The sequence below is a fragment of the Mustela putorius genome, unplaced genomic scaffold (assembly GCF_011764305.1).
Source record: "Mustela putorius furo isolate JIRA1106 unplaced genomic scaffold, ASM1176430v1.1 tig00000275_pilon_pilon_pilon, whole genome shotgun sequence".
Lineage (NCBI taxonomy): Eukaryota > Metazoa > Chordata > Mammalia > Carnivora > Mustelidae > Mustela > Mustela putorius.
In genome coordinates this window covers 21,080,043-21,100,468 of record NW_025421341.1, presented here as the reverse complement: position 1 = coordinate 21,100,468, position 20,426 = coordinate 21,080,043, and the positions used below count along the sequence as shown (strand labels likewise).

The following is a 20,426-nucleotide window of genomic DNA, read 5'->3' as shown; positions in this document are numbered from 1 at the left end:
TGGATTTTTCGAAAACCACCAGGGCTCTGCGCAGGTCCCTTCAGATCCCCTTCACTGGTTCATCGCGTGCTTTCCAACTCTGGTGTGCTTCTTTCTTCCCCAGTGCTTTGTACTGGCCTCCATTCTCCTTAGGAGGACCACCTTTGGCCTGCTGGAGCCACTCTACCTGCACACAAGTAGATAGACTTACATGACTGGAATTTTATGGGTTCATGGAATGACCTCTGTCTTCCCTGTTATAGGACATCTATCAGTCAGGATCTAGGCTTGGCAGACAGAAAACACATGTATTATCTTCACAAAGAGAATTTAAAGAATAATTAACCTAGTACTAAGAACAGAAAAGGCCAAGGGGAATATTTAAGTAGCAAAGAGGTAGCAATTATTAGAAGCAGCTAAGTCTCTCAGTAGGAGGGAACAAAAGGGAGTACTAGAATGAAGAAAACTAGAAGGTCTGGACGGAGACACCCCCAGGGCTAAAATTTATCCCTCTCAGAGGGACTGCTGCTCTGCTGGAGGAAGGGTCTGGTGGCTCTGGGACCTGGAGCCCTGAGAAGGGAGTGTCGGCCAACAGATGATGGCATTTCTGGGGGGGAACAATAGGCCTATTTCTGCAAGTATTGGAAAAACTGGAAACTGGAACATCAGCTGCTTCTGGAAGGATGGTTCTTGTGGAGCAGCACTGCTATGGGATCCCCACAGGAGCAGCAAGCATATAGAGCAACAGAAAGCAAACAGGGAGGAGTGCTGGCCACACCCAAGCCCGAACTGCAGGCTGCCTTGGAGAGAGGATTCAGTATATCCCCCTATAGACATTAGAATCACTTTATCTGCAGTGTGTATGAGTTCCAGGGGCAACTGGAAATTAACAGAGGCAGATAAAGCGATTGTTCGTTTCAACATGGTCATATTCTGATGTTGTGCTCAAGAAGGGAACTGTTTCTCTTTCATGTATGGGTCAGTTTATTCTGGGAGACAATAAAGACCCCCTACTTAAGAAGCTTAACTAACCAGGTCCTTGAATATGGAAACTATGGAACATCCCAAATAAGGCGGAGTCTACTGAGTAGGTAGTGGAATCTCACTTTCTCCTCCCACCCACTAGTACCCAGAGGGATCAAGTGGTCAGAGAGCGGCAAGACCAGCCCCGAAACTGGAGTCATTCCTCCATTCAGCAAGTATTTATTGAGCACCTACTGTCTCAGCAGGTCTAAGGTCCTTGGAAAATATCTATTAATCAGACATTTTCAGAAGTGGTAGGCATGGAATATAAGCCATATGGTGGTAGTGATGTTTTCTCTTCATCTTTTCCTTCTGAGATGCTCTCCTTTTAATACTTCAGGATGGATTCATTTTTCACTTATTTTATCTGCAGACCTCATCAAGAATCAAAACACTTACAGCAGGGGATTAGAGTGAAAGGGGGAAGTCTGGGGAGGCAGCAGCTTACAGATGAGATAGAAACTACATTTCCCTCCATGGATATTGGCCACCATAGTTCTGGAAACTCTAGGACTGACCAGTTTCAAATATTCTATCCCTATGACTGGTACATCCTAGGTACTTGGGTCTTGATGGTTTGTATATACATATGTCCATAGCCACCCTTGGCTTAGGAACCATCTTGGTGCTGGGACTGGGCAGCACAACAGCTCCCCCTGGTGTTCTGGAGGAACGGCCTTGACACTGGGGGAGGGGGGACTATAAGGGTTGAAATCAGCTGTTTACCAAGTTCTTTCATGAAGGTAACCACTTATCCATGTTGTGAACCTTAAAAGATCTAGTGTGAAGTCTCAGAGAAAATGGGGAAGTCAGAGCTTTCTCTGGGCTTAAGAATCCTTAGATTCTGTTCTCCTCGTTTCCAGTGACACCCAAGCCCATTCTTGCTGGTAACAGATGTGAATATGCACTGCACCTGTAAGATAAGAAAGGCAAGGAGGTCAAACATGAAGACAGAGGTGCTGGAAAAAAACATAGATATGGCTGCAGTTCATTGTTCACCTGAGTTCTGATGGAGAACTGTGGCCCCTGATCACTTATCCAAGGGCTGAACTGAAATCCAATTTATCCAGATCTTTGTTTTCCCTCTTTCCTTGAACCCTATTTTTTCTTCTTTCTTTGATTACCAGTCCACTCATAGGAAACAGAAGACACAAAAGAAAATCAAGTCCTTCCCAATCCTGATGATTAATAACCTGAGACTTATCCTTGTCAGACTTTCCTCAAAAAGCTTGGTAATATATATTGAAATTCCAAGAATCCTAACATGTATCTGGTTTCTCCTTTTCTATGTAGTCATGGAAATTTGAACACAGAATATCTGGAAATTGACTTATGATATGGATCAACGGAAAATAAGATGGCACCTTTGAAAACTCAAATATTCCCAGACTTGGGCTCTTTGCTAAGAATCTGTTCTGTGTGTTTAATGTGTGCCCATGGGTGGACATGTGCTCTTTTCAGCCAGTATAATAAAATAAATAAATAAATAAATAAATAAATAAATAAATAAAAAGAAAAAAAGCATTTTCAGAATAGAGAAGTCAGGGAATGCAGAATAAGTATAATAAGTATACATATCCATGTCTTCTCTATTTAAGTAGAATAACCCCCTAACATATCCTACCGTATCTTAAATAAGCAGTCATCTTCACTGTACTGAAAGTTCTCTAACCAATAAAATTTTACATTCTTTTGGTTACCAACTCCTGGTCATTGCCAAAGTTCACCCTAAATGCTCTCTGACACTGCTGATGGGAGGGTGGGTCAATAAAACCTCTCAGAAAAATGATTTGGGGAAAAAAATGTATTAAGAATCTTGAGGACGTCATCCTCTTTGACTCTCTAACTTCACTTCTGTAGCTGTGTCTTAAGAAAATACAAAAAATACAATACTGAAAAACCATGTGCATTTTTCTTAAATTTATTTTTTATTTCTTTTCAGCATAACAGGATTCATTATTTTTTCACCACACCCAGTGCTCCATGCAATCCGTGCCCTCTCTAATACCCACCACCTGGTACCCCGACCTCCCACCCCCCCCTGCCACTTCAAATCCCTCAGATTGTACGCATTTTTGCACAAAAGCAAATAATTAGAAATGTGCTAAAAATAGGATGTTGGTTAATTTAAGTTTATGTAAATCCAAATAACAGAATATTATGCCAATCCTGTATTGCAGAATGTAATGCAGGAATGATATATATGTATATATAAAATGCAGAGGTAGATAAATATAAATAGATAGATACACACAATGTTACATGTTAAAATGATGCATTCTCTGGCTCATTTTTGGCTAAAGACCTAAAGATCAGAGAACAGAATGAGAGAGAGCAAGTAATCCCACATACCAAAGACGGTAGGCAGCCCAGGAAGGGAGCAGTTAACATTTCCCAAAGGAAGCCTTCAGCTAGTAGGGGGTGAAAATCAGTGGATGGATGCCCCAGGCTCCCAGCATTGGGAGGGACAATTCTAAGGTAAATTTCACGTAGTTTCTCACTCAGTTGCCCAGGACAGTCACCAGTTCTGTAACACACTCGATACTCCCCGTTCCCAGGCCCACACACCCTCTTCCCCCTTTTCTGCTTTCCAGAATGTATTTTATAATACAAAACCTGTACTCAGGTCCTTACCTCAGGCTCTACTGGAGGCCGAGAAAAGTTTAGTCACTCCCAAAATGCAATACTTTCTTGAGCACAGGTTTTTAGATCTTTAAAACTCAGGAAGGAATCTATCTTCAAAGAGCTTTGGCTTCGTCCCCCAGCCAAAGCAAGGAAACAAAAGGAAAATGTGGCTCTCCAACTCAAGCAAGGGAGAGGAAATGCTCAGAGGATACACATGAACTAATAATTCAATGAACTATCCTGTCACAACATCATCAGTGCTGTTCTTATTACTGTCAAACGCTAAAAATGCTGAAGTCAGAGGCCCTGCTGGGCAGGCATTCAGGAACTGGAAAAGATTCCTGAAGGCAGGTCCTGTTTCAGGCAGTTCCTCTGCCTAACACAATTAGCTGTATGCTCCAGCTGTTTGGAAGGGCCCTGTGTTTTAGAGACCACAGTGTTGTACCCACCAAAATGTAGTCCTAAGTTTCAAAAATGGGAAGACTCGGTCTTGTTCTGAGTCTCTCATTCCCAGTATGGAACCTGAGCCCCACCTAGACAGACAGCTGGCTCTCTTCTCCTTTTTCCTCATGGATTTCAAACTGTGCTTTAGAATAAGTAGGGGTTCTGAGGCCAGGAAGGAAGTGGCCCTAATAACATGTGGTTCCTCAGGTCTGAAAAGGAAGCCAAAGGGGAGCAAGAGGTCCTGGTTCAATCCCTGATTCTTATCCTTGACTCCTAGGCCTACAACACCAAACTGAGCCCCTAGACTATTTGAGAAAGGTGGGCAAGAGAGAAGTGGAACCAACAGGGTCAGTAGTGGTAGATTCCCAAGGTTTAGGATAGAAGTTACAAAGTCAATGTCTTCAGAGTTCAGGCCAGTAATAACATAAGTGAAACAAGCAGAGATTTTCAGAGACAAGGGTGAAGAGTGCATGCCCCATCTAAAAGGAACTTTGGAGCACTAGTCAATTGGGATGCTGTTGCTAGACTAATTTTTAAGAACAACAAAGAAGTCAAAACTCCAGGTTGTAAATGAAAGTCGCTGACTTCATTAGTAGCAACCAGTTCAATTTGCTCACCCCATGTTGGCCTGCATGGTCCAAACACATCTGTGGGCTTCTAAACCATAAGGTAGACATACATCAGGGGAGTGAGATAATCTACTGTAGTTGGAGAATGTATTAAAACAGACATCAGGTAGCATAGTAACAGACAACTTTAAAAGTTTAAAAAAGCAGAAAGAATGGAGAAAGACATTAGGAACTGAGTTACAGACAGGCAAAAGGGACTGCACTCAAACTCATAAACTTACAAACTTTGATTTGGGGACCGTTTCAACATCTACCCTTATGAGGTATAAGTATAATGGTGACTTTATGTAGCATTATGACCCCATTGCATCACACAATATCCTGACCCAGGGAATAGCCAGTTATCTTTCTTCTTCCTATCACTGGCTTACCTGCCTGAGGAACATCTGGTTTAGGACTAGTAGGTTCTGTGCTCTAGCCCCAGTCCCCTACTCCTACCCTCAACCCTCAAAATTTTCTCTTTTACAAGAAGCCTGAGACTACCAACAAGACAAGTAGAAAAATGGCGCATTGTATGAAGACATCCAGAAAGAGATGACAGCCCATGAATAGAAAGGATAAATGATAACAAAGAGTTTAGAAAAGGAATAAAGTTTAACACTTAAGCAAGACCCAAAGAAAGAAGTTCCTGGCCCAGGCAGAGCCTGGATGAGACCCTGGGGGGCTTTAGTCCAGGGGACTGTGAGAGTAGAGAGAATACTCCATTACCTCCACCTTTCAGTGATTTTTCAAGGTAGTCATTCAGTATGTTTATTCAGTGTGTTTCAGCTGTAAAATTGAGATCATTGTTAACAAGATAAGTGAAATAATAGCACAAACTCCAGATAAGATCTTGTTGGAACATGGCCATATGGGCACTCATTTACTGTGGCTTGCTTTTGCCTACAAAAACTACAATGTGTACTATCTGGCCCTTTACTTTCAAGGTTCCCCCCTCAAGTAACTCTATCACCTGACATAACTCATGAAAGTGGTTGTGAGGTGTAACTAGGGTCATGAATTTTTTACTTCATACAGGACTTAATCATCAATATATATTTAATACCTTAGACACTAAGATTCAAAGGTCTTGCCCTTAATTTCAATCTTGGGGCACCTGGTAGGCAGGTCTCCTTGTGCTGCTACTTTGACTCTAGACTATAAGCTCTTCAATAATATATGTTTGTGAACAACGTTACATTCTATGTATATCTGGCAAAAGTGGTGAGTGTGGTATAGATAACTGGCACCAGGATGAATCAGGAAATGCTACTGGCCTCCTTTGTTTTTGCCTTCTCTCCAAGACTACACCAGTGTAGTCTTACACAAGATCTTACACTAGATCTTACAAGATCTAGTAGAGCATTATGACAGGGTACCACCCTAAGACAGAGCAATGACATATTACTACAGGGCACCACAACAAAATAGACTTAGTTATAACGTTATAACTAACCTGTTACTGTGGGGTACCATTGTAAGGTATACTTCTATTTAGTGCTGTAACTAATATGTTACCGCATGTTCTATCTAATGATACCACATATTATATCTAGTGCTATAACATTATTGCAGGAGCCTCTTTTCCTGGGCCCAGGGACAATCTCTCCCCACCCCATGCTAAGACCAAATGTGCCCACAAAGAGCAAACTGACCATCAGAGAAACCCATGTTCCATCAGGAACAAAAAGCTCATCAATATCTAGACAATACGACAAAACCCAGGACCTACCTAAGTCCGCTGAACAATAATTCCTGCATCTTTCAAATTGCGAAGAAGATAGCAGAAATGGGTTGAGGCCTCAAGTTTATAGATCAGTTTTGGTCTGGCTGGCACATGATTTTTAAAGATTGTGCAACTTAAGGGTGATGTGTGGGGAGTCAGAAATGATGTGGCAGGGAGCCTGCTTCCCCACCCCCTCTCTGCCTGCCCCTCTGCCTACCTGTGATATCTCTCTCTCTCAAATAAATAAATAAAACTTTTCAAATAAATAAATAAATAAATAATTCCAAATACACATAGGCCATTCTAGGCCCTTCTTCATATTTACAATTCCGGGGCTCCATGTTGATGTGACCTGAACTTTTTTCTAGAAAAATGGGCATCTTCATTACTAATTACCAACAAATGAAGCTAGAAGTATAAACTAATGATCTGGCTATGGAGCCAGATGGGTTTTCTGGTTGTTGTGCCCCAGCCCAGCCAGCTCAAAAACGTCTACCAGTCTATCAAACCAAGTTAAGTTCTTTTTATATCCAGAAAGCATCTCAACCTATCAAGCCAAAACCCAACCATACATTTCATTAATCAGCCTCTTAAATAGGAACTGTATTTTCCTCGGACTCACTTGATTATCCCTTTACCTATATACCCCACTTCTCCTGTTAACATGAAAAAAAGGCAAGGGTACACTAGGTTGCCACAGGTTACCTTTCAGCTGAGCAAAAACACACAAAACACATTCTTCAGTGAAAGGAGAGAGATTTTACTTAGACACCCTGGGGCGGAGATGTAAAATCAACGATGATCATGGTGGTCTTGGGCCTGCACCAGGAGAGGTTTTTCTTTTTCCTGGCCATGGGAGAAAACACGACATGGAAAAACAAGATGTCAAGCAGTGTCTTCAACCAGGGCATTGCCTTATGCTGCTGACTAAGGAAACAAGAATGAAAAAAAAACTTAAGATTTATATTCAGGAAACCCATGTGTTTGTTTTGTTTTGTTTTTAAATATAGGGAGCTTGTAAGCTCAGTTTCTCAGATTTCATGAGACATAAGACCAGGGAGTTTGAGCAGCTCACCTTTAAAAAGGTGGGTCCAGGGGTTATGTCAACCTCTCTACTGAATAGGAAGATTCAAGCATAAAGGAGGCAAGTAATGAATGCAGAAAGTCTGTTTTTGGCAGGACTGTTGGAAAGTAGGGTAGAGCTGGGGTTTTGCAGGGAGCAGGGAGGCCAGGAAAGAATTGAAGATAGTCTCCAGAAGGCAAATGGAGAACTTTGCTTTGCCAAAAGCATGACATTTTGGAATGCCTGCAAGCTAGGATGACAATTCCTCAGGTTTGAGAGTCCCCTTTTGTAATCAGAAAATGTCATCAATACCTTGTCTTCTTGTTCTTTTTCTGGCATAACTTCTTTGATTTTTTACTCTGTAGTGAATCCTTCACATGGCATACTGAACACTTACATCTGTGGTACTTCACCATCTTCTTACATTTCCAATTTCTGGCCAACAGCAGAGATCTTCTTGCCAAGGCAGCCTCTGTCTGCTGCCCCTTTCCCCCACCCCAGGTCCATTTGTCCAAAGCAGCACCCCCATCACTCCCTTTATATACAGAGACAAGTGGCCATGACATGGGAGCTCCTGGTAAAAGGACCTGATGATTGGTGATGCCTTGTCACAATGGCTGAAAGTCAACAAAGAGCTTGGCTGGGTGGTTGGCAAGTAGTGAGACAATTGGATAAAATCAAGAAAGTACCTATTAGGACTGCTAGAATCAGCTGACTGCCCATCAGTATAGCCCATACGAACAACCCTAAAAGATACAAACAAAGTAAAACTGTTCTGGCCTTTCAGACCCAGTATCTTCAAAGCCTTTACTGCTGGCACATTTAAGTATGCATTCCTGGTCCCATTATCTTATTTCTAGAAAGAACTTTTTTATCAAGGATTTGAACACCCATAAATATATCTACACAAATCAAGATAATAAATATATCTTCCACTCCCAAAAGTTCCCCTGTAACCCTCTGCAACTCCAATCCACAACAATGTGGAGTTCAAAACTCTAGTCCAACTTATCTTGGTTATGTACTACCCTTGCCCTGTCCCCCAGAACCTCACAGAGATATACCTTCGATCTCAAGAAGTGCAATATCTGGGAAGAGAAGATATGCATACAAAAAAATTCTAGACAGAATCTGGTAAATGATATAAAATGTATCCAAAAGGTGAAGAGTTCATTGAAGAAGTAATTATAGAATTTGGGACCTTATTTTGAGTCTTGAATGACATATAAGTATTTAATAAGTAAAGGTGCTAAAATTTAACAGTTGAAGTAAGACACTGAATTTCCCATCAACACCTGTACATTTCTACATTTCAAATAGCTCAACTTTGCTCAAACAGCAGAGGTTCCCTGAGGGTGAGAACAGAAGACATGGCTAGAAAGCAAGGTTGAGGTTGAGAGGGCCAATATGAAAACTTCAAAGGCAGTAAAGAGTTTCCCAAATGTTTTGAACAAGAGTGACATGATTAGTTTTGCTTTAGGAAGTTTATTTGGAAAACAGGTGGCATGAAAATAGAGATTCAAGTAGCTTCAGTAATCATTTAATCCCAAAGTAACAGGGATTGGTCAAGGGCTGCCACCCCAGCACATGAAAACATCGGTACCATGAAGGATGACTCAGCATGGACAAGAAAGGAGAGGGAAGACTGCAGGAGCACACCTGGATGGTTGTTGGGTGGTGCCAGAAGGCAAAAACTGGTAGGGAGACCCCCAAGACATAAGTCTTCTTCTCTTTTCCTTCAAAGCTTGGTTTTCAAGCACACTTCCTGAACAATGGTTCTCCCTCCAAGAGGATCCATCTCATGTGGGGACAAGGGAGGTGATAATTCAAGCACCTCCCACAGTCCCTCTAATTTTCTGCCTCTTTCACATCTAGGAGGCAAGAAGTTCTATAATACTCTTTTTCTTTTAACATAAGACTAAGGTTTTAGTCCCAGGGAATGTAACAAAGACTGGAAAGAGAGAAAGAGAGAGAAGAAAAAGAGGTACATAGAGTTGTATTTAAACAACTATATACACATTTGTGAAGTTGAGTTTAATTTATTCTATGTCCTCTTTCACCAAAAGTTACTAACAAACCCGCTGTTTCCACATCCAAAGAATTCAGATCTTTAAACTAAAAGGATTGATCATGATCATGATATTATATCCTGAGATGGTTTGATAGAACTACTGATTTATTCATCCAAATTTGTATTGAGGATCTGCGGTTGTCTCTGGGCCTGTGTGTTTCTGTGCGCTTTCCTAAGCATTCATGGTGGCATGGGTCAGAGTGGGGAATGGACAGAAAAGAAGTAGTAGAGCCGTGTTTGTGAGATCTGAAATTATGACTAAAACATGCCTGAGAACTCACCAACCTAGGTACATATCAGCATGGATTCCCCCATCTCACATACATCAAGTGCGTGAATAAGTCTATACTTTGTGAACAAGATATCTTTATTCAAGAACTTTGTGTTGAAAAAAAATAATAGTAATCCACCTCTCAGTTGGCAAGGATTTATTGGCAATTTCTTAAGTGCCTATCTTTGTGCATTAATGTTTTTTTAAAAATTGTAAAATATGTCTTACATGAAAAATCAATCTAGTTTCTCACTCAAGAACATCTCAGTTCCTCCATTTATTAGCTGCAGGGTCTTGGACAAATTATCCAACACCGCTGGTCCTAGAACACCGAAATAATAATATCAACCTCACAGAGTTGATATAAGGATTACATAAATAGGTTAATATCTCCAGATTACTTACCACATTCCTGGCACTGTTCCAAGCACAAACTATTATCTTGCCTCTGTACTCCCAGAGTGTAAGGTGCCTGAAGGAAGATACAAATGTGAAATAATAAGGACCAGTCAGGACTGGGTGTACATCCCAAACTGCAGACTTATCTATCTCTAAAGGAGGAAATTAAGATCAGGTAGCGGTGAAGGAAATATGGATAAAGTGAGTCTGCAAGAACTTTCTATGTCAGAGAAGAGTGGTTAAATAGAAGGCTTACCTTCTTCTGCTCAAAAACAACCTCTAACTATGCACTCTGAAAAACAATCTGAGGGTTTTGAAGGGGTGGGGAGGTGGGAGGTTGGGGGAGCCTAGTGGTGGGTATTAAGGAGGGCACGTATTACATGGAGCACTGGGTGTGGTGCAAAAACAATGAATTCTGTTATGCTGAAAAGAAATTTAAAAAAAAAAAAAAACTTCTACTCTCCACTACCTCACCTCCTGTCTCTCCTCTACCCACTACCCTCTTGACCACACCCCCTACTCTGCCTCTGCAGGACCCTAAATGTCACATGCTCTATAAAGTCAAATAAGGTAGGACTGAAAAATAAGATGAGGTTCCTCCAGTGTCTAACAGTGCCTGGCACTCCAGCGAGTGCTATGGGCACCCCACATCCTGTGCTTTCATGTTACTTTGCAAACTCACTCTTTCCTGAGTTTTATTTTGCTGTCTCCTTCCTCAGCTGCCACCTCTGAAATGCCTAAATATGGATGACAAATCCCATAATTTTGTCCCTAGACCACTTCTTCACCTCCTGTAGGTTCAACTATACAACACCCTATTTTGCCAATGCTCAGCTCTACCTCATCAGCCTAGATGCCTATATCTCATTTGTCTGCTGAGCACATAGTAGTGGATATTAGGTCTGTCCAGTAGACATCTCCATCTGTGTAAAACCAAAACCAGTATTTTCTGTCCAAATGTAGGTGCTGCTCTAGTATCTGCTAGAGGTTGTGGTGCTTATTCACTCAGGACAGAAGTCTAGGATTCAAACTTTCCCTTCATAGCTTTTTCCCTTCCTCTCCTCAGGCACCTCAGCATTTTATAATCTACCCCTTCTTCTCCATCCCCATCAATGACTTGGGCCAGTGTCCTCTGGGTTTTAATATTCAAGCCTTTTGTCCATATTTCTCTTCTTGGTGAACATTAAGTATACATGACCCCCTAGGTGATTAAACTTCCTGCCTCTATCTGCCATGGCAGCAAATACATGAGACGACACTGTACAAAAGCACTAAAATTAAGTAGATGCAGATTTAATTCCCTCCTCTGTCATTTAGTATTTATGTGTCCTTGAGCAATTTCCTGAAGCCTATAAGGAAGTAATTTCCAACTGGGCATTTAGTTTCCTCATTAGTAAAATAATAGGATTGCCATTGAGTCCCTATCCTTCTGGCTTTAACTAAAAGAAGATTTTTAAGATCAGAGAAATGAAATAATATATCCAAGTTTAGTAGGTCAAGAGGCTTGGATCCAGAAAAATCAGTCTGACTAAATGTTGAAGGAAATCATCTGAGGTCCTACTGCTCAGCCCTTCTCCTGTAGTTTGGTCACTGATCTCATACAGACTTTGTGACATCCCAGAGTGGGGAAGTCCCAGGCCACAGTGGCCTAGTTTCAGATGCTCCCCCTGCCCCATCTCAAGGCTCAGAAAACCATTTTCTGGTAAATAACCAGAAAACCCATGTTGGGATTATAACATCTACCATGACTGAGGGCAGCCACCCAGTCAGCCAACCTACCATGACCAATACAGCAATGTTGCCCATCCCTTAGGACTCAGAGGACTTTCTTCAGGAGCTTAGAAAAATGTACCATCAAGGAGAACATGGGGGAGGAAGAGGAAAGCAACTGGTAAGTTCTTGACTATGTGGTCCTGGGGGAGTATAGGAGGAGTAAAGAGAGCATTTGAGGAATGTGTAAGAGGAGGGGAGGGAGGAGGTGTTGATGAAGGCATTACTGAAGAGGCTTCATTCATTCTCAGGTACCTGGCATCCCCTCATTGAGAAGCAAGCCATTTACAAGTATTCATCAAGCCCCAATTATGAATAAGATCTTAACCAGCTCTCCTGGATTATAAAGATGAATTAGATAGCAATGTCTCGATCTAGATGTTTACATTAGAAGAGAAACAGCCCTGTACTTAGGGGACTTGAGGCTTGGTTTATGCTCTGTTATCATGATCCAGAGCATATCTTCTAACAAGAGGCCAGTATAATCCTCTTGCCCTGGGTCCCACAAATAATGTAGCTTATTCCAGGGAGACATAGCTTATGAGGAACAGGCATTGCAGGAAGTTTCAAGTAAGCCAGGCCAAACCATAGCTAAAAGGATAACAAAACCACAAGGAAAAATCTGGACAATGCCAAGGTGGCCTTGTCTGCCCATTTGAAGAACCTTCTGAGAGGCTCTCACCCTAACCAGGAAACTTTATAACTTCTATTTTGTCTTTGCTTTCTTACAGCATGGAAAAACTGTCCAGAACTACTGCAGGACAATGCTCTATAGGGGATACAAATATTCCCACGTGGTGATTACCAGTACTTACCAGAACTCAAGAGCACCTCTGTGGCATTACCCTCCACATTTCCTCCCAGAACAAAAATGAAACTGCCCATCATTGAGAATTCTTGATCAATAAAATCTGATCACTGCAACACTCAGAGAATCTGCGTCTTTTGGTGGGAGGGGGCATCAGTGGGGGAAGAGGGTCATTATTGAAAGCGAAGGCTTTGGTTTGAAGATTTCACTAGGCAGTCATACCTGCTGTCCCAGCATAGGGTGTGTGAATGGCAAAGTGTCACTAGATCCTTGTTTTTTGGACCACAGAATTGCAGGATTTATGAAAGATTTACTTTGTCCCCCTTCTTTAGTATAAATACAGCTAAACCTACTTTTTAAAATATGAGAATTCTGCTCAAAAGAACAATGCAGAAACCAAATAGGCAACAATTCAGTCAGACAAACTTTCTTTGTCAGTTTTAATTCTTGAGATCCTTGAAAGGCAAAGTAAAATTGTTCTACCAACATTTCTTCTCTCTTTCACCCTCATTGCTCACCACTAAGAGTAGGAAGTGGAGCTTCTTCTTAACGGACCAAAGAGATATCATTGGATTATGATGTTCTCCCTTGACCTAACTTTGGTCAGTAGAGTTTTAATAGGCAAATATATTAGAAATAATCCAGAAATACTGAGAATTTCCTCTGGCCAATGTACCCTACCAACATATTGGTCACAATGCCTTACAATGAAAGTATAAAGGCATTGACCCTGGACTGTGGCAACTGTCTGTCACTGTGGTCCTTGGATAGTTTTGATGACAACTCCTCTTCCTTTCACAGGGCAGCTGTCCTCAAACTCAGTGACATGATGGTGGTTGGTGGGTGGGATGATTTCAAGAGGGCAAAGGTTCCTGGCATGTGGCTCCCAGAACATGAAGGGTGAAGGGAAAACCAGAGAGAGAAAGCACAGAAAGGAAGAAAGAGAGGAAAGGTCATAAATCTTAACAATAGTGCCTGATGGCAGATTGGCAAGAAACCTGGCCTGAAGATGGAGAGATCTGGGCTTGAGATCTAAGTTTGCCTATAATTTGTGACTTTGGCCAAGTTACCCTCCATCCCCAGACCTATTTATTATGAAACTGTTTTCTAGCAACCCTACCAACTCAAAGTTCTTTACTCCAGTTTGTGGATGGATAAAACACATTTGTTCCTAAAGACCACATGAAGCCAAATAATGGAATATGTGTGATAGTTTCATACGGTAATACCCCCTTTCTATTTTCAGGCCACAACCCTGTTTTTGCCTTATGGCTTCAGGGAACTATACCCCCAGTGCATTCCAGCAAGGAAGAGCTTCTCCTTCACTATGGTATAGACAGGTCATATGGTCAGTGGGGTCAGGGGAGTAGTTAATGTGGAAACTTTATTTGGAAGCTTCAGAAGCATAACATTTGGATTTACTTTGTGTACTATTACATAATGTGGTCTTATTGTTAATAGTTACAAAAGGAATAGACATATTCAAATAACTTCTTGTAAGTCCAAAAATAACAACAAAAATAAAACTTTGAATTCTCTCCAAGTTAGAATTTCAAATTTGTACAGAAGACCTCCAAAGTCACACCCTACGTTTAAGAACTCACTATGCCCCCCACCCAGTACTCTGTCTTCCTTCAGTATTAGATTCCTTCACCGTGACCCTAGCAGCACATGTAACACAGAGAAGGCAAAAGATGGAGAGTGAAGGCAGTAAAGAGCAGTGGGTAGTCTCTGGCATAGGAATCAGCAATTCCGGGTCGAGCCATGTCTTTTGCACTGCCAGGGTGCAGCCCTTAGACAAGCCTCTTGACCTCCAAAAGGAGGGTGTTGAGGTGACTCCTGAGGAACCTAGCAGGGCCACTAGTCTTGTGATGTATCTCCTGTCTCTTAGCAGCCCAAACTCTCTTTTCCTGGAAAACAGAAAATGTTTATGGAAAAACAGTTTAGGAAAGCAGTCAACAAGGATGGGAAAGGAGCCTGGAGGACAAATGAGGAAAGAATCTCAACAAATTTTCAGGCAGAACCCAGACATCCTCAGAAACAAGATCCTTCCTTTTTTCCCAGACTGGATGGAAAGAGGCAAATGGAGTCGAGGTCCCTCCTTCCTTGGCTTTGGGCTCTGGTTTCTCTTCACTCCCTACTGGAGACGTCAGATGAGTCCTGAGCTCAGAGACTGCTGCCCCTGTTGAGACCCCTCTCTCAGCAGCTTTCTCATCACATAGCCTTCCCCTGAGCCCCCTTCACCTGCCCAAACAGCAGCAGCAACAGCAAGAACAAGAGAAAAGAAGACAGAGCATGCATGTGAACAAGGTAGAAGGTTCCCACTTCTCAGCTGAGGTCAACATCTGGAGAGACTTGGGTTTCAGAAAGGGATTCAGACTGAGTCATCAACATGTATAAGGACTGTCAGCAACTTTTCCATTTTCCTTCTTAATAAACCCCAATTCCTGGCCTGCTGAGGAGATCCAGCCCTGAAGAAGACATCTATTGGACTAACCAGGAAAATTAATAGAGTGAGTTTGAATTGAAGAGGTGAGATGGGACCCCACTAGAGATCTGACTTCCAAAACAGTGACGCCCAAAGCCTCTGCCCCTTCCTAACCTAAGAGAGGGGCCATTGGGAGTGCTGGCTTCCAAACTCTTCCCCGCAACACCACTTTGGTCATCCTTCTGGGAGATAAAGACTACTATTCTGTTTATCCACCTGTTTTCAAGCAAGATAACACTCTGCTCCAAGACAGAGAGGGCTGATAGCTGTCCTTCTAAAAAGACAAGGACTTCAGTTCTCTCTCCATGTCCCCTTAGCAATACCAGAAAATACCCATTTCCTTGCATCAAGAGAAATAAAGCTAAGACCCACCATGGAAGCCAAAGCATGGAGGAAATTGGTTTTGGGGGGCATCTCTGTTATTCCTGTGCTGAATTATTTGAGGAAGCTCATGTAAACACTCTGTGCCTCAGTTTCCTCCTCAGAAGGAGGAAAGAAAAAGAACAGAATTAGAGATAAGAAGACAGCCAGCAGACTGGATTCACAAACAGTTTTCAAAAAAAAAAAAAAAAATTGACTCCAGGTCCACTAAAGGTCAGGAGTGAATTCATTGTGCTCTATCTAAATTGCCTTTGGCTCAAGCAACACTGGGGCAGAAATGGAAAGAGAAGCAGAGACGGGCAGCAGTGCCCAATGCTCAACCCTACTTTGTCCTCAGTCCAGGAGGCCTGAGCCAGAAGCCAACCCAAATACCCATAGCCCTAGCCCCAACTGGCCTGCAAGTGCCTTCCCCCACACTGGGCTCTCTGCTGCTGGACTTTCTCAGCATGGGTGTCTGAAACCGCATTCCTTAACCCTAGGCGAAAGGGAACTCTTCTTGTTTGTTCATCAGTTCTCAACTCTGGCTGCCTTATTCCCTGTGATCTCAGCTTCCCCTGGGCAGAGTGGGTCTTTGGGGATGGAATGGACTCGGGGCAGTGGGGAGAGAAATGTTATCCAGGCAGGAACATCCAGAAAATGTCTTTCCAACTAATGAGGCTAGTTCCTCTGCAAATGCTTTAGTCAACAGGCACAGGAGCAAGGGGGCCTATGATGGAGACAGTGTCTTTTTGACCCTTCCCTGTCTAGAAATACTCCTATGTGGTACCTAGAGTCATTCTGTGTCTTACTGTCTATCTTCATAATACCCAAGAAGTGAGAATGAACAAATGCGTATTGACCACCTACCGTGGACTGTCAGTACCCATGGAAAATGCAGTAGAAATAAAAAATACAACCCCTAACTACAAGGTACCTACCACAAAAGTCAGATAATGTCAGAGATCACCTAACCCAACAAGTTTATTTACAAAATAAGGAGATTGAAGTCCAAAGAAGTGATACTTAGGGCACAGTCAGGACAAGAACCAAGACACAATGCCTCCTCTTGAGATCAGACTCATGCATACTACACAGCAATATGGGCATAGAACAGGGTGTCACACACTTAGGTTTGGTTGACTTTGAGAACACTATTAAGGACCATGAACACTGGACAAATTACAAAGAACAATGAGAATTTGAAAAGTCAAGGAAGCCTTCCCTGGAGAGGTGGGACAAAATGGGGAGAATTTAGATAGTCAGAAAAATTGAAGGATTTGTTATTTATTCAACCTTATTGGGCCCTTTAAAACACAAGTTTTAAACTTCTGCTTTCATGGATCTTGCTTATAGGAGAAACAAGACTGGAGTGTACAAGAAAGTCCCAAGATACAAAAAGACAAACCCACAGCCTATTTCTAGAGGTCCTCCCTGTTTGAGGGCATCAAAGTCTCCAACAGAACCCACCGGGAAAGAGGATAATGGAAAATGTCCATTATGGTGGCTTTTCAAGGAATCTGGGTTTCAAAACATGACTTGTCCTTTTACCTATAGACATCAGAAATGCCGAGTGGAACTTGAACTAGTTCTCTTCTCTAGAAAAGTCAACCAACTTTTGCTAAAATGTGATGCATGAAAGGTGCTTGGTTCTTGAATGAGGATGATGGCAGGGGAGAGAGAAAGAGGGACAGAAAGAGGAAGTAATGACCCAGATCCACTGAAATGTTTTTCAAAGGACTGAATATAAGGTATGAAGGAGGAAGAAGAAAATCTTGGCTATTGAATCCATTGCTGGGGAAGTTGGAGAGGGTGGGGTATCTCCAGCTCACACTTCTACTTGGAGCTCCACACGCATGAACCCAGCAATCATACAATATCTCTATTTGGAAATCTCAAAGGCAGCTCAAACCTGAAATGTTTTAAACCAAAATGCATTATGATCCCTGTCCCCATGCCTAGACTTTATCCTAGGGAGTAGCACCAGCATCCAGATAGCTGTATTACACAAAAAAAGCCATGCCTTCTGCACCTTCTACTGTCACCAACCAAAGCCAGTCCATCAGTCACCAAGTCTGTATCTCCTATCCACATCTCTACATCTTGATCAACACCATTTCTGGCCCAGGCCTGAGCCTTTATCAAATACTTCTCTTTCCTGAACCACTACTATCAGTGCTAAAATCTCCCTCTATTTACTCTACATCCCCATCAATCTACCTTCCACATAATCTTGTCACATTACTCTCATAAACATTTTTCCATGGTTTCCCAATGCACGTGAGCCTAATCTGGTCTCTGCTTCTCTCTCCAACCTCATCCTGTACCATGTCAAGATGTAATTATCCTGAACCCTGTTGGGAAGTGATTATTTACGGATATGTGCAGATTTCTGATGGCTTTCTCCTGATGAGGCTGAAAGCCACCAGGAAAACAGGTCTATGTCTGGTTTTATCCATAACTATTTTTCTAACACCTAAGTGCATTGCGTATATTAGGTGATCAGTAAATATTTGATGACCGAATTTTTTTAAATGGTAAAGCCAGCAGTTCTCAACAGAGGGTGATTGTACCCCTCCCCCAAGTCAATGTTCGGAAACATTTTTGGTTGTCACAGCTACTGGCATCTACTGGCAGAAGTCAGGGATGCTTTCAAACATCCTCTGATGCACAGGACAGCCCCAGAAAATTACTCACCCCATAGTGTCATAGTTAGAGGAAAGAGAAGGAATATTTTTATTTTGCTCATACTGGATTGGGTTTCATAGAGTCACATCCTTATAGAAATACATCTGTGATCTCCCAGTGCTGTAAGAGATTGAAACACACACACATACCCACACTCAACGAAGACATTAAATTTCCTAGAGGCAGGAGATACCTATTCTTATGGTATCTTGTACTCCCCAGATGCCTAGCACAGAACTGAAATTGAATTGCTCAATAACACCTGTCTGGAAATCCTCATTTAACATAAAAAGGTAGCCTTGAGTTGCATTAGAGGGGCCACCTTATTTCTCATATATGACCCAAGTGTAACAAGGGTCACTGACATCACAGTGGAGCCCCACCCATCTGCTAAGCCACACCCCTTCACAGTCACAATGGCTAAGGCCTTAAATACCCAGACTCCTGGCCTCCGGGCCCTGCAAAGCCCCTCATTTTGGCAGAAATTACAATGTCGACCAGCCGCAAATTAAAGAGCCATGGCATGAGGAGGGGCAAGAACCGAGCTCCTCACAAGGGAGTGAAGAGAGGTGGCAGCAAGAGAAAATACCGGAAAGGAAGCTTGAAGAGTAGGAAACGGGGCGATGATGGTGAGTAGGGACAAGCAGGCAACATAGGGGACTCACCCCAGGGGCACTCCCTCTTGGAGTTGGCTTCTCTTGGACCCAGAATCTCAGCCTGAGAATTTCATTTCCAGTTCAGTTCTCACTGGGGCAGGAAGAGAATGGGGATGTTCTAACCTGTGTCCCTCTTGCAACCATGTCCTTCCCCTACAGCCAATCGCAATTACCGCTCCCACTTGTGATGCCACCCATGGGCTCTGTCCTGGTGGACTTCATACAGCACCAGGCAGCAATGAGAGGATGACAGCCAGAGAAGAGCCTATCGTGTGGGTTAAATGCCAATCGTGACGAAATGAGGAATGTATATGTTGGCTGTTTCTCCTCAACATCTCAATAAAATTTTGAGAACCGAACGTCTCCTTTTCATCTTTTGGCTGGAAAATGGGCTTGGGCAGACTTGGGAAAGAATCCTGTTAAATGGCTTCATACCTGTCAATTCTTTAACACAATCTTGGAAAATGAGTAATTTGTGTGGCCAGCACAGGCTGGCCACCATCACCACGTCTTGGTCTCCATGTGCAATCTCCCTCTTCTCCTTCACTATGGAAAGGGACCAGAGAGAAGAGACCTGGAATAAATGCTCAGTTAGGAGCCATAAAATCTAAGGGGTTAATAACAAGGGAACCCCGAACCACGGGCTAAACTAAAGCTAAAAGACGAATCCCAGGGATGGTTACAGAAGTCTCCATGCTAATTTATCTGATTATGTATGAGCAGGACTAGAAGACCATTAGGGAGACTCGTACCTTGTGTCAGCAGGGATACTGGCCGGGCAATCCAGCTGGTGAGAATCTGATGTCATAAATGAAACTTATGAACCTTAGGTGTGTCTGTAATTAAGGATATATCCTTAGAATGTTTAACCCTCACACTCTACCTTGCTCTACCTGGTTTGTATCTCTGGCCAGGGAGGCAGGGGTCCAACACCTCTTCTCAGCAGCTACCCCATCAGGGGATATTTTGCTTGAGGGACCAGGGTAGCTCAGGATGGAACGGAAACAAGATCTTATTTAAACCAAGCCACCCACTTGGGATCCTGACAGGGGAAGCAACCAGGAAAGGCTTATGAGAGGCTATGAAAGGAGCATGAGGTTGGGCATGAAGTTTTCACCCCCCACCAACAACTAAGAGAACAAAGACTGCAGGAAAAATGCAGGGCACAGAATAAAGATTTTTAATTCGTATTTCCCTCCAGTTTCCATTCCTTCATCTCCCACAGTTTTATCTCCTCCTGTCTTGTCTTTCCTAAACCTCTGGGTGTGTACCAAGCCCTGCCTTCCCTGATCCGAAATGACTGTCTCTTGTGCCCTCCATGTCAAGAAAGCCTGAGAGATCCTTGCAACATGTCAAGCTTTTGCTGGTCGGAATAGAAATAGGATTTAATTGGGTTCTGAGCACACAGTAAGCTGGCATTTGGGTGCCAGATGTTGAAGAGAGATCAATT

The 20,426-nt window shown here is 42.6% G+C and overlaps 1 protein-coding gene and 2 long non-coding RNA genes across 4 annotated transcripts; 2 read left to right on the top strand and 1 right to left on the bottom strand.

Annotated features, from left to right (window-relative positions):
* Positions 1-1,033: 1,033 nt before the first annotated feature.
* On the bottom strand, positions 1,034-8,042 carry LOC101676239. 2 transcript variants are annotated; one of them, XR_200219.2, is made up of 3 exons: positions 7,781-8,035; positions 7,111-7,251; positions 1,034-1,915 (listed from the first exon to the last, which is right to left on the bottom strand). It is a non-coding gene; the product is annotated as an uncharacterized LOC101676239 (long non-coding RNA). The 2 variants fall into 2 exon arrangements; XR_001181170.2 differs by having other exon boundaries at positions 1,037-1,915; positions 7,111-7,332; positions 7,781-8,042.
* Positions 8,043-11,817: 3,775 nt separating this feature from the next.
* Positions 11,818-12,903, top strand: LOC101676054. Its single transcript, XR_200218.2, has 2 exons — positions 11,818-12,100; positions 12,711-12,903. It is a non-coding gene; the product is annotated as an uncharacterized LOC101676054 (long non-coding RNA).
* Positions 12,904-18,770: 5,867 nt separating this feature from the next.
* On the top strand, positions 18,771-19,335 carry TNP1 (transition protein 1). Its single transcript, XM_004762717.3, has 2 exons — positions 18,771-18,949; positions 19,136-19,335. The coding sequence occupies exons 1-2, from the start codon at positions 18,811-18,813 to the stop codon at positions 19,162-19,164; spliced, it is 168 nt and encodes a 55-aa protein (XP_004762774.1). The 5' UTR covers positions 18,771-18,810; the 3' UTR covers positions 19,165-19,335.
* Positions 19,336-20,426: the final 1,091 nt, after the last annotated feature.

Bases quoted from the DNA above. Each gene is read 5' to 3' on its own strand.
- TNP1 (XM_004762717.3), top strand. From the start codon at position 18,811: ATGTCGACCAGCCGCAAATTAAAGAGCCATGGCATGAGGAGGGGCAAG. The intron at 18,950-19,135 runs GTGAGTAGGGAC...CTTCCCCTACAG, and splicing joins TAGGAAACGGGGCGATGATG to CCAATCGCAATTACCGCTCC.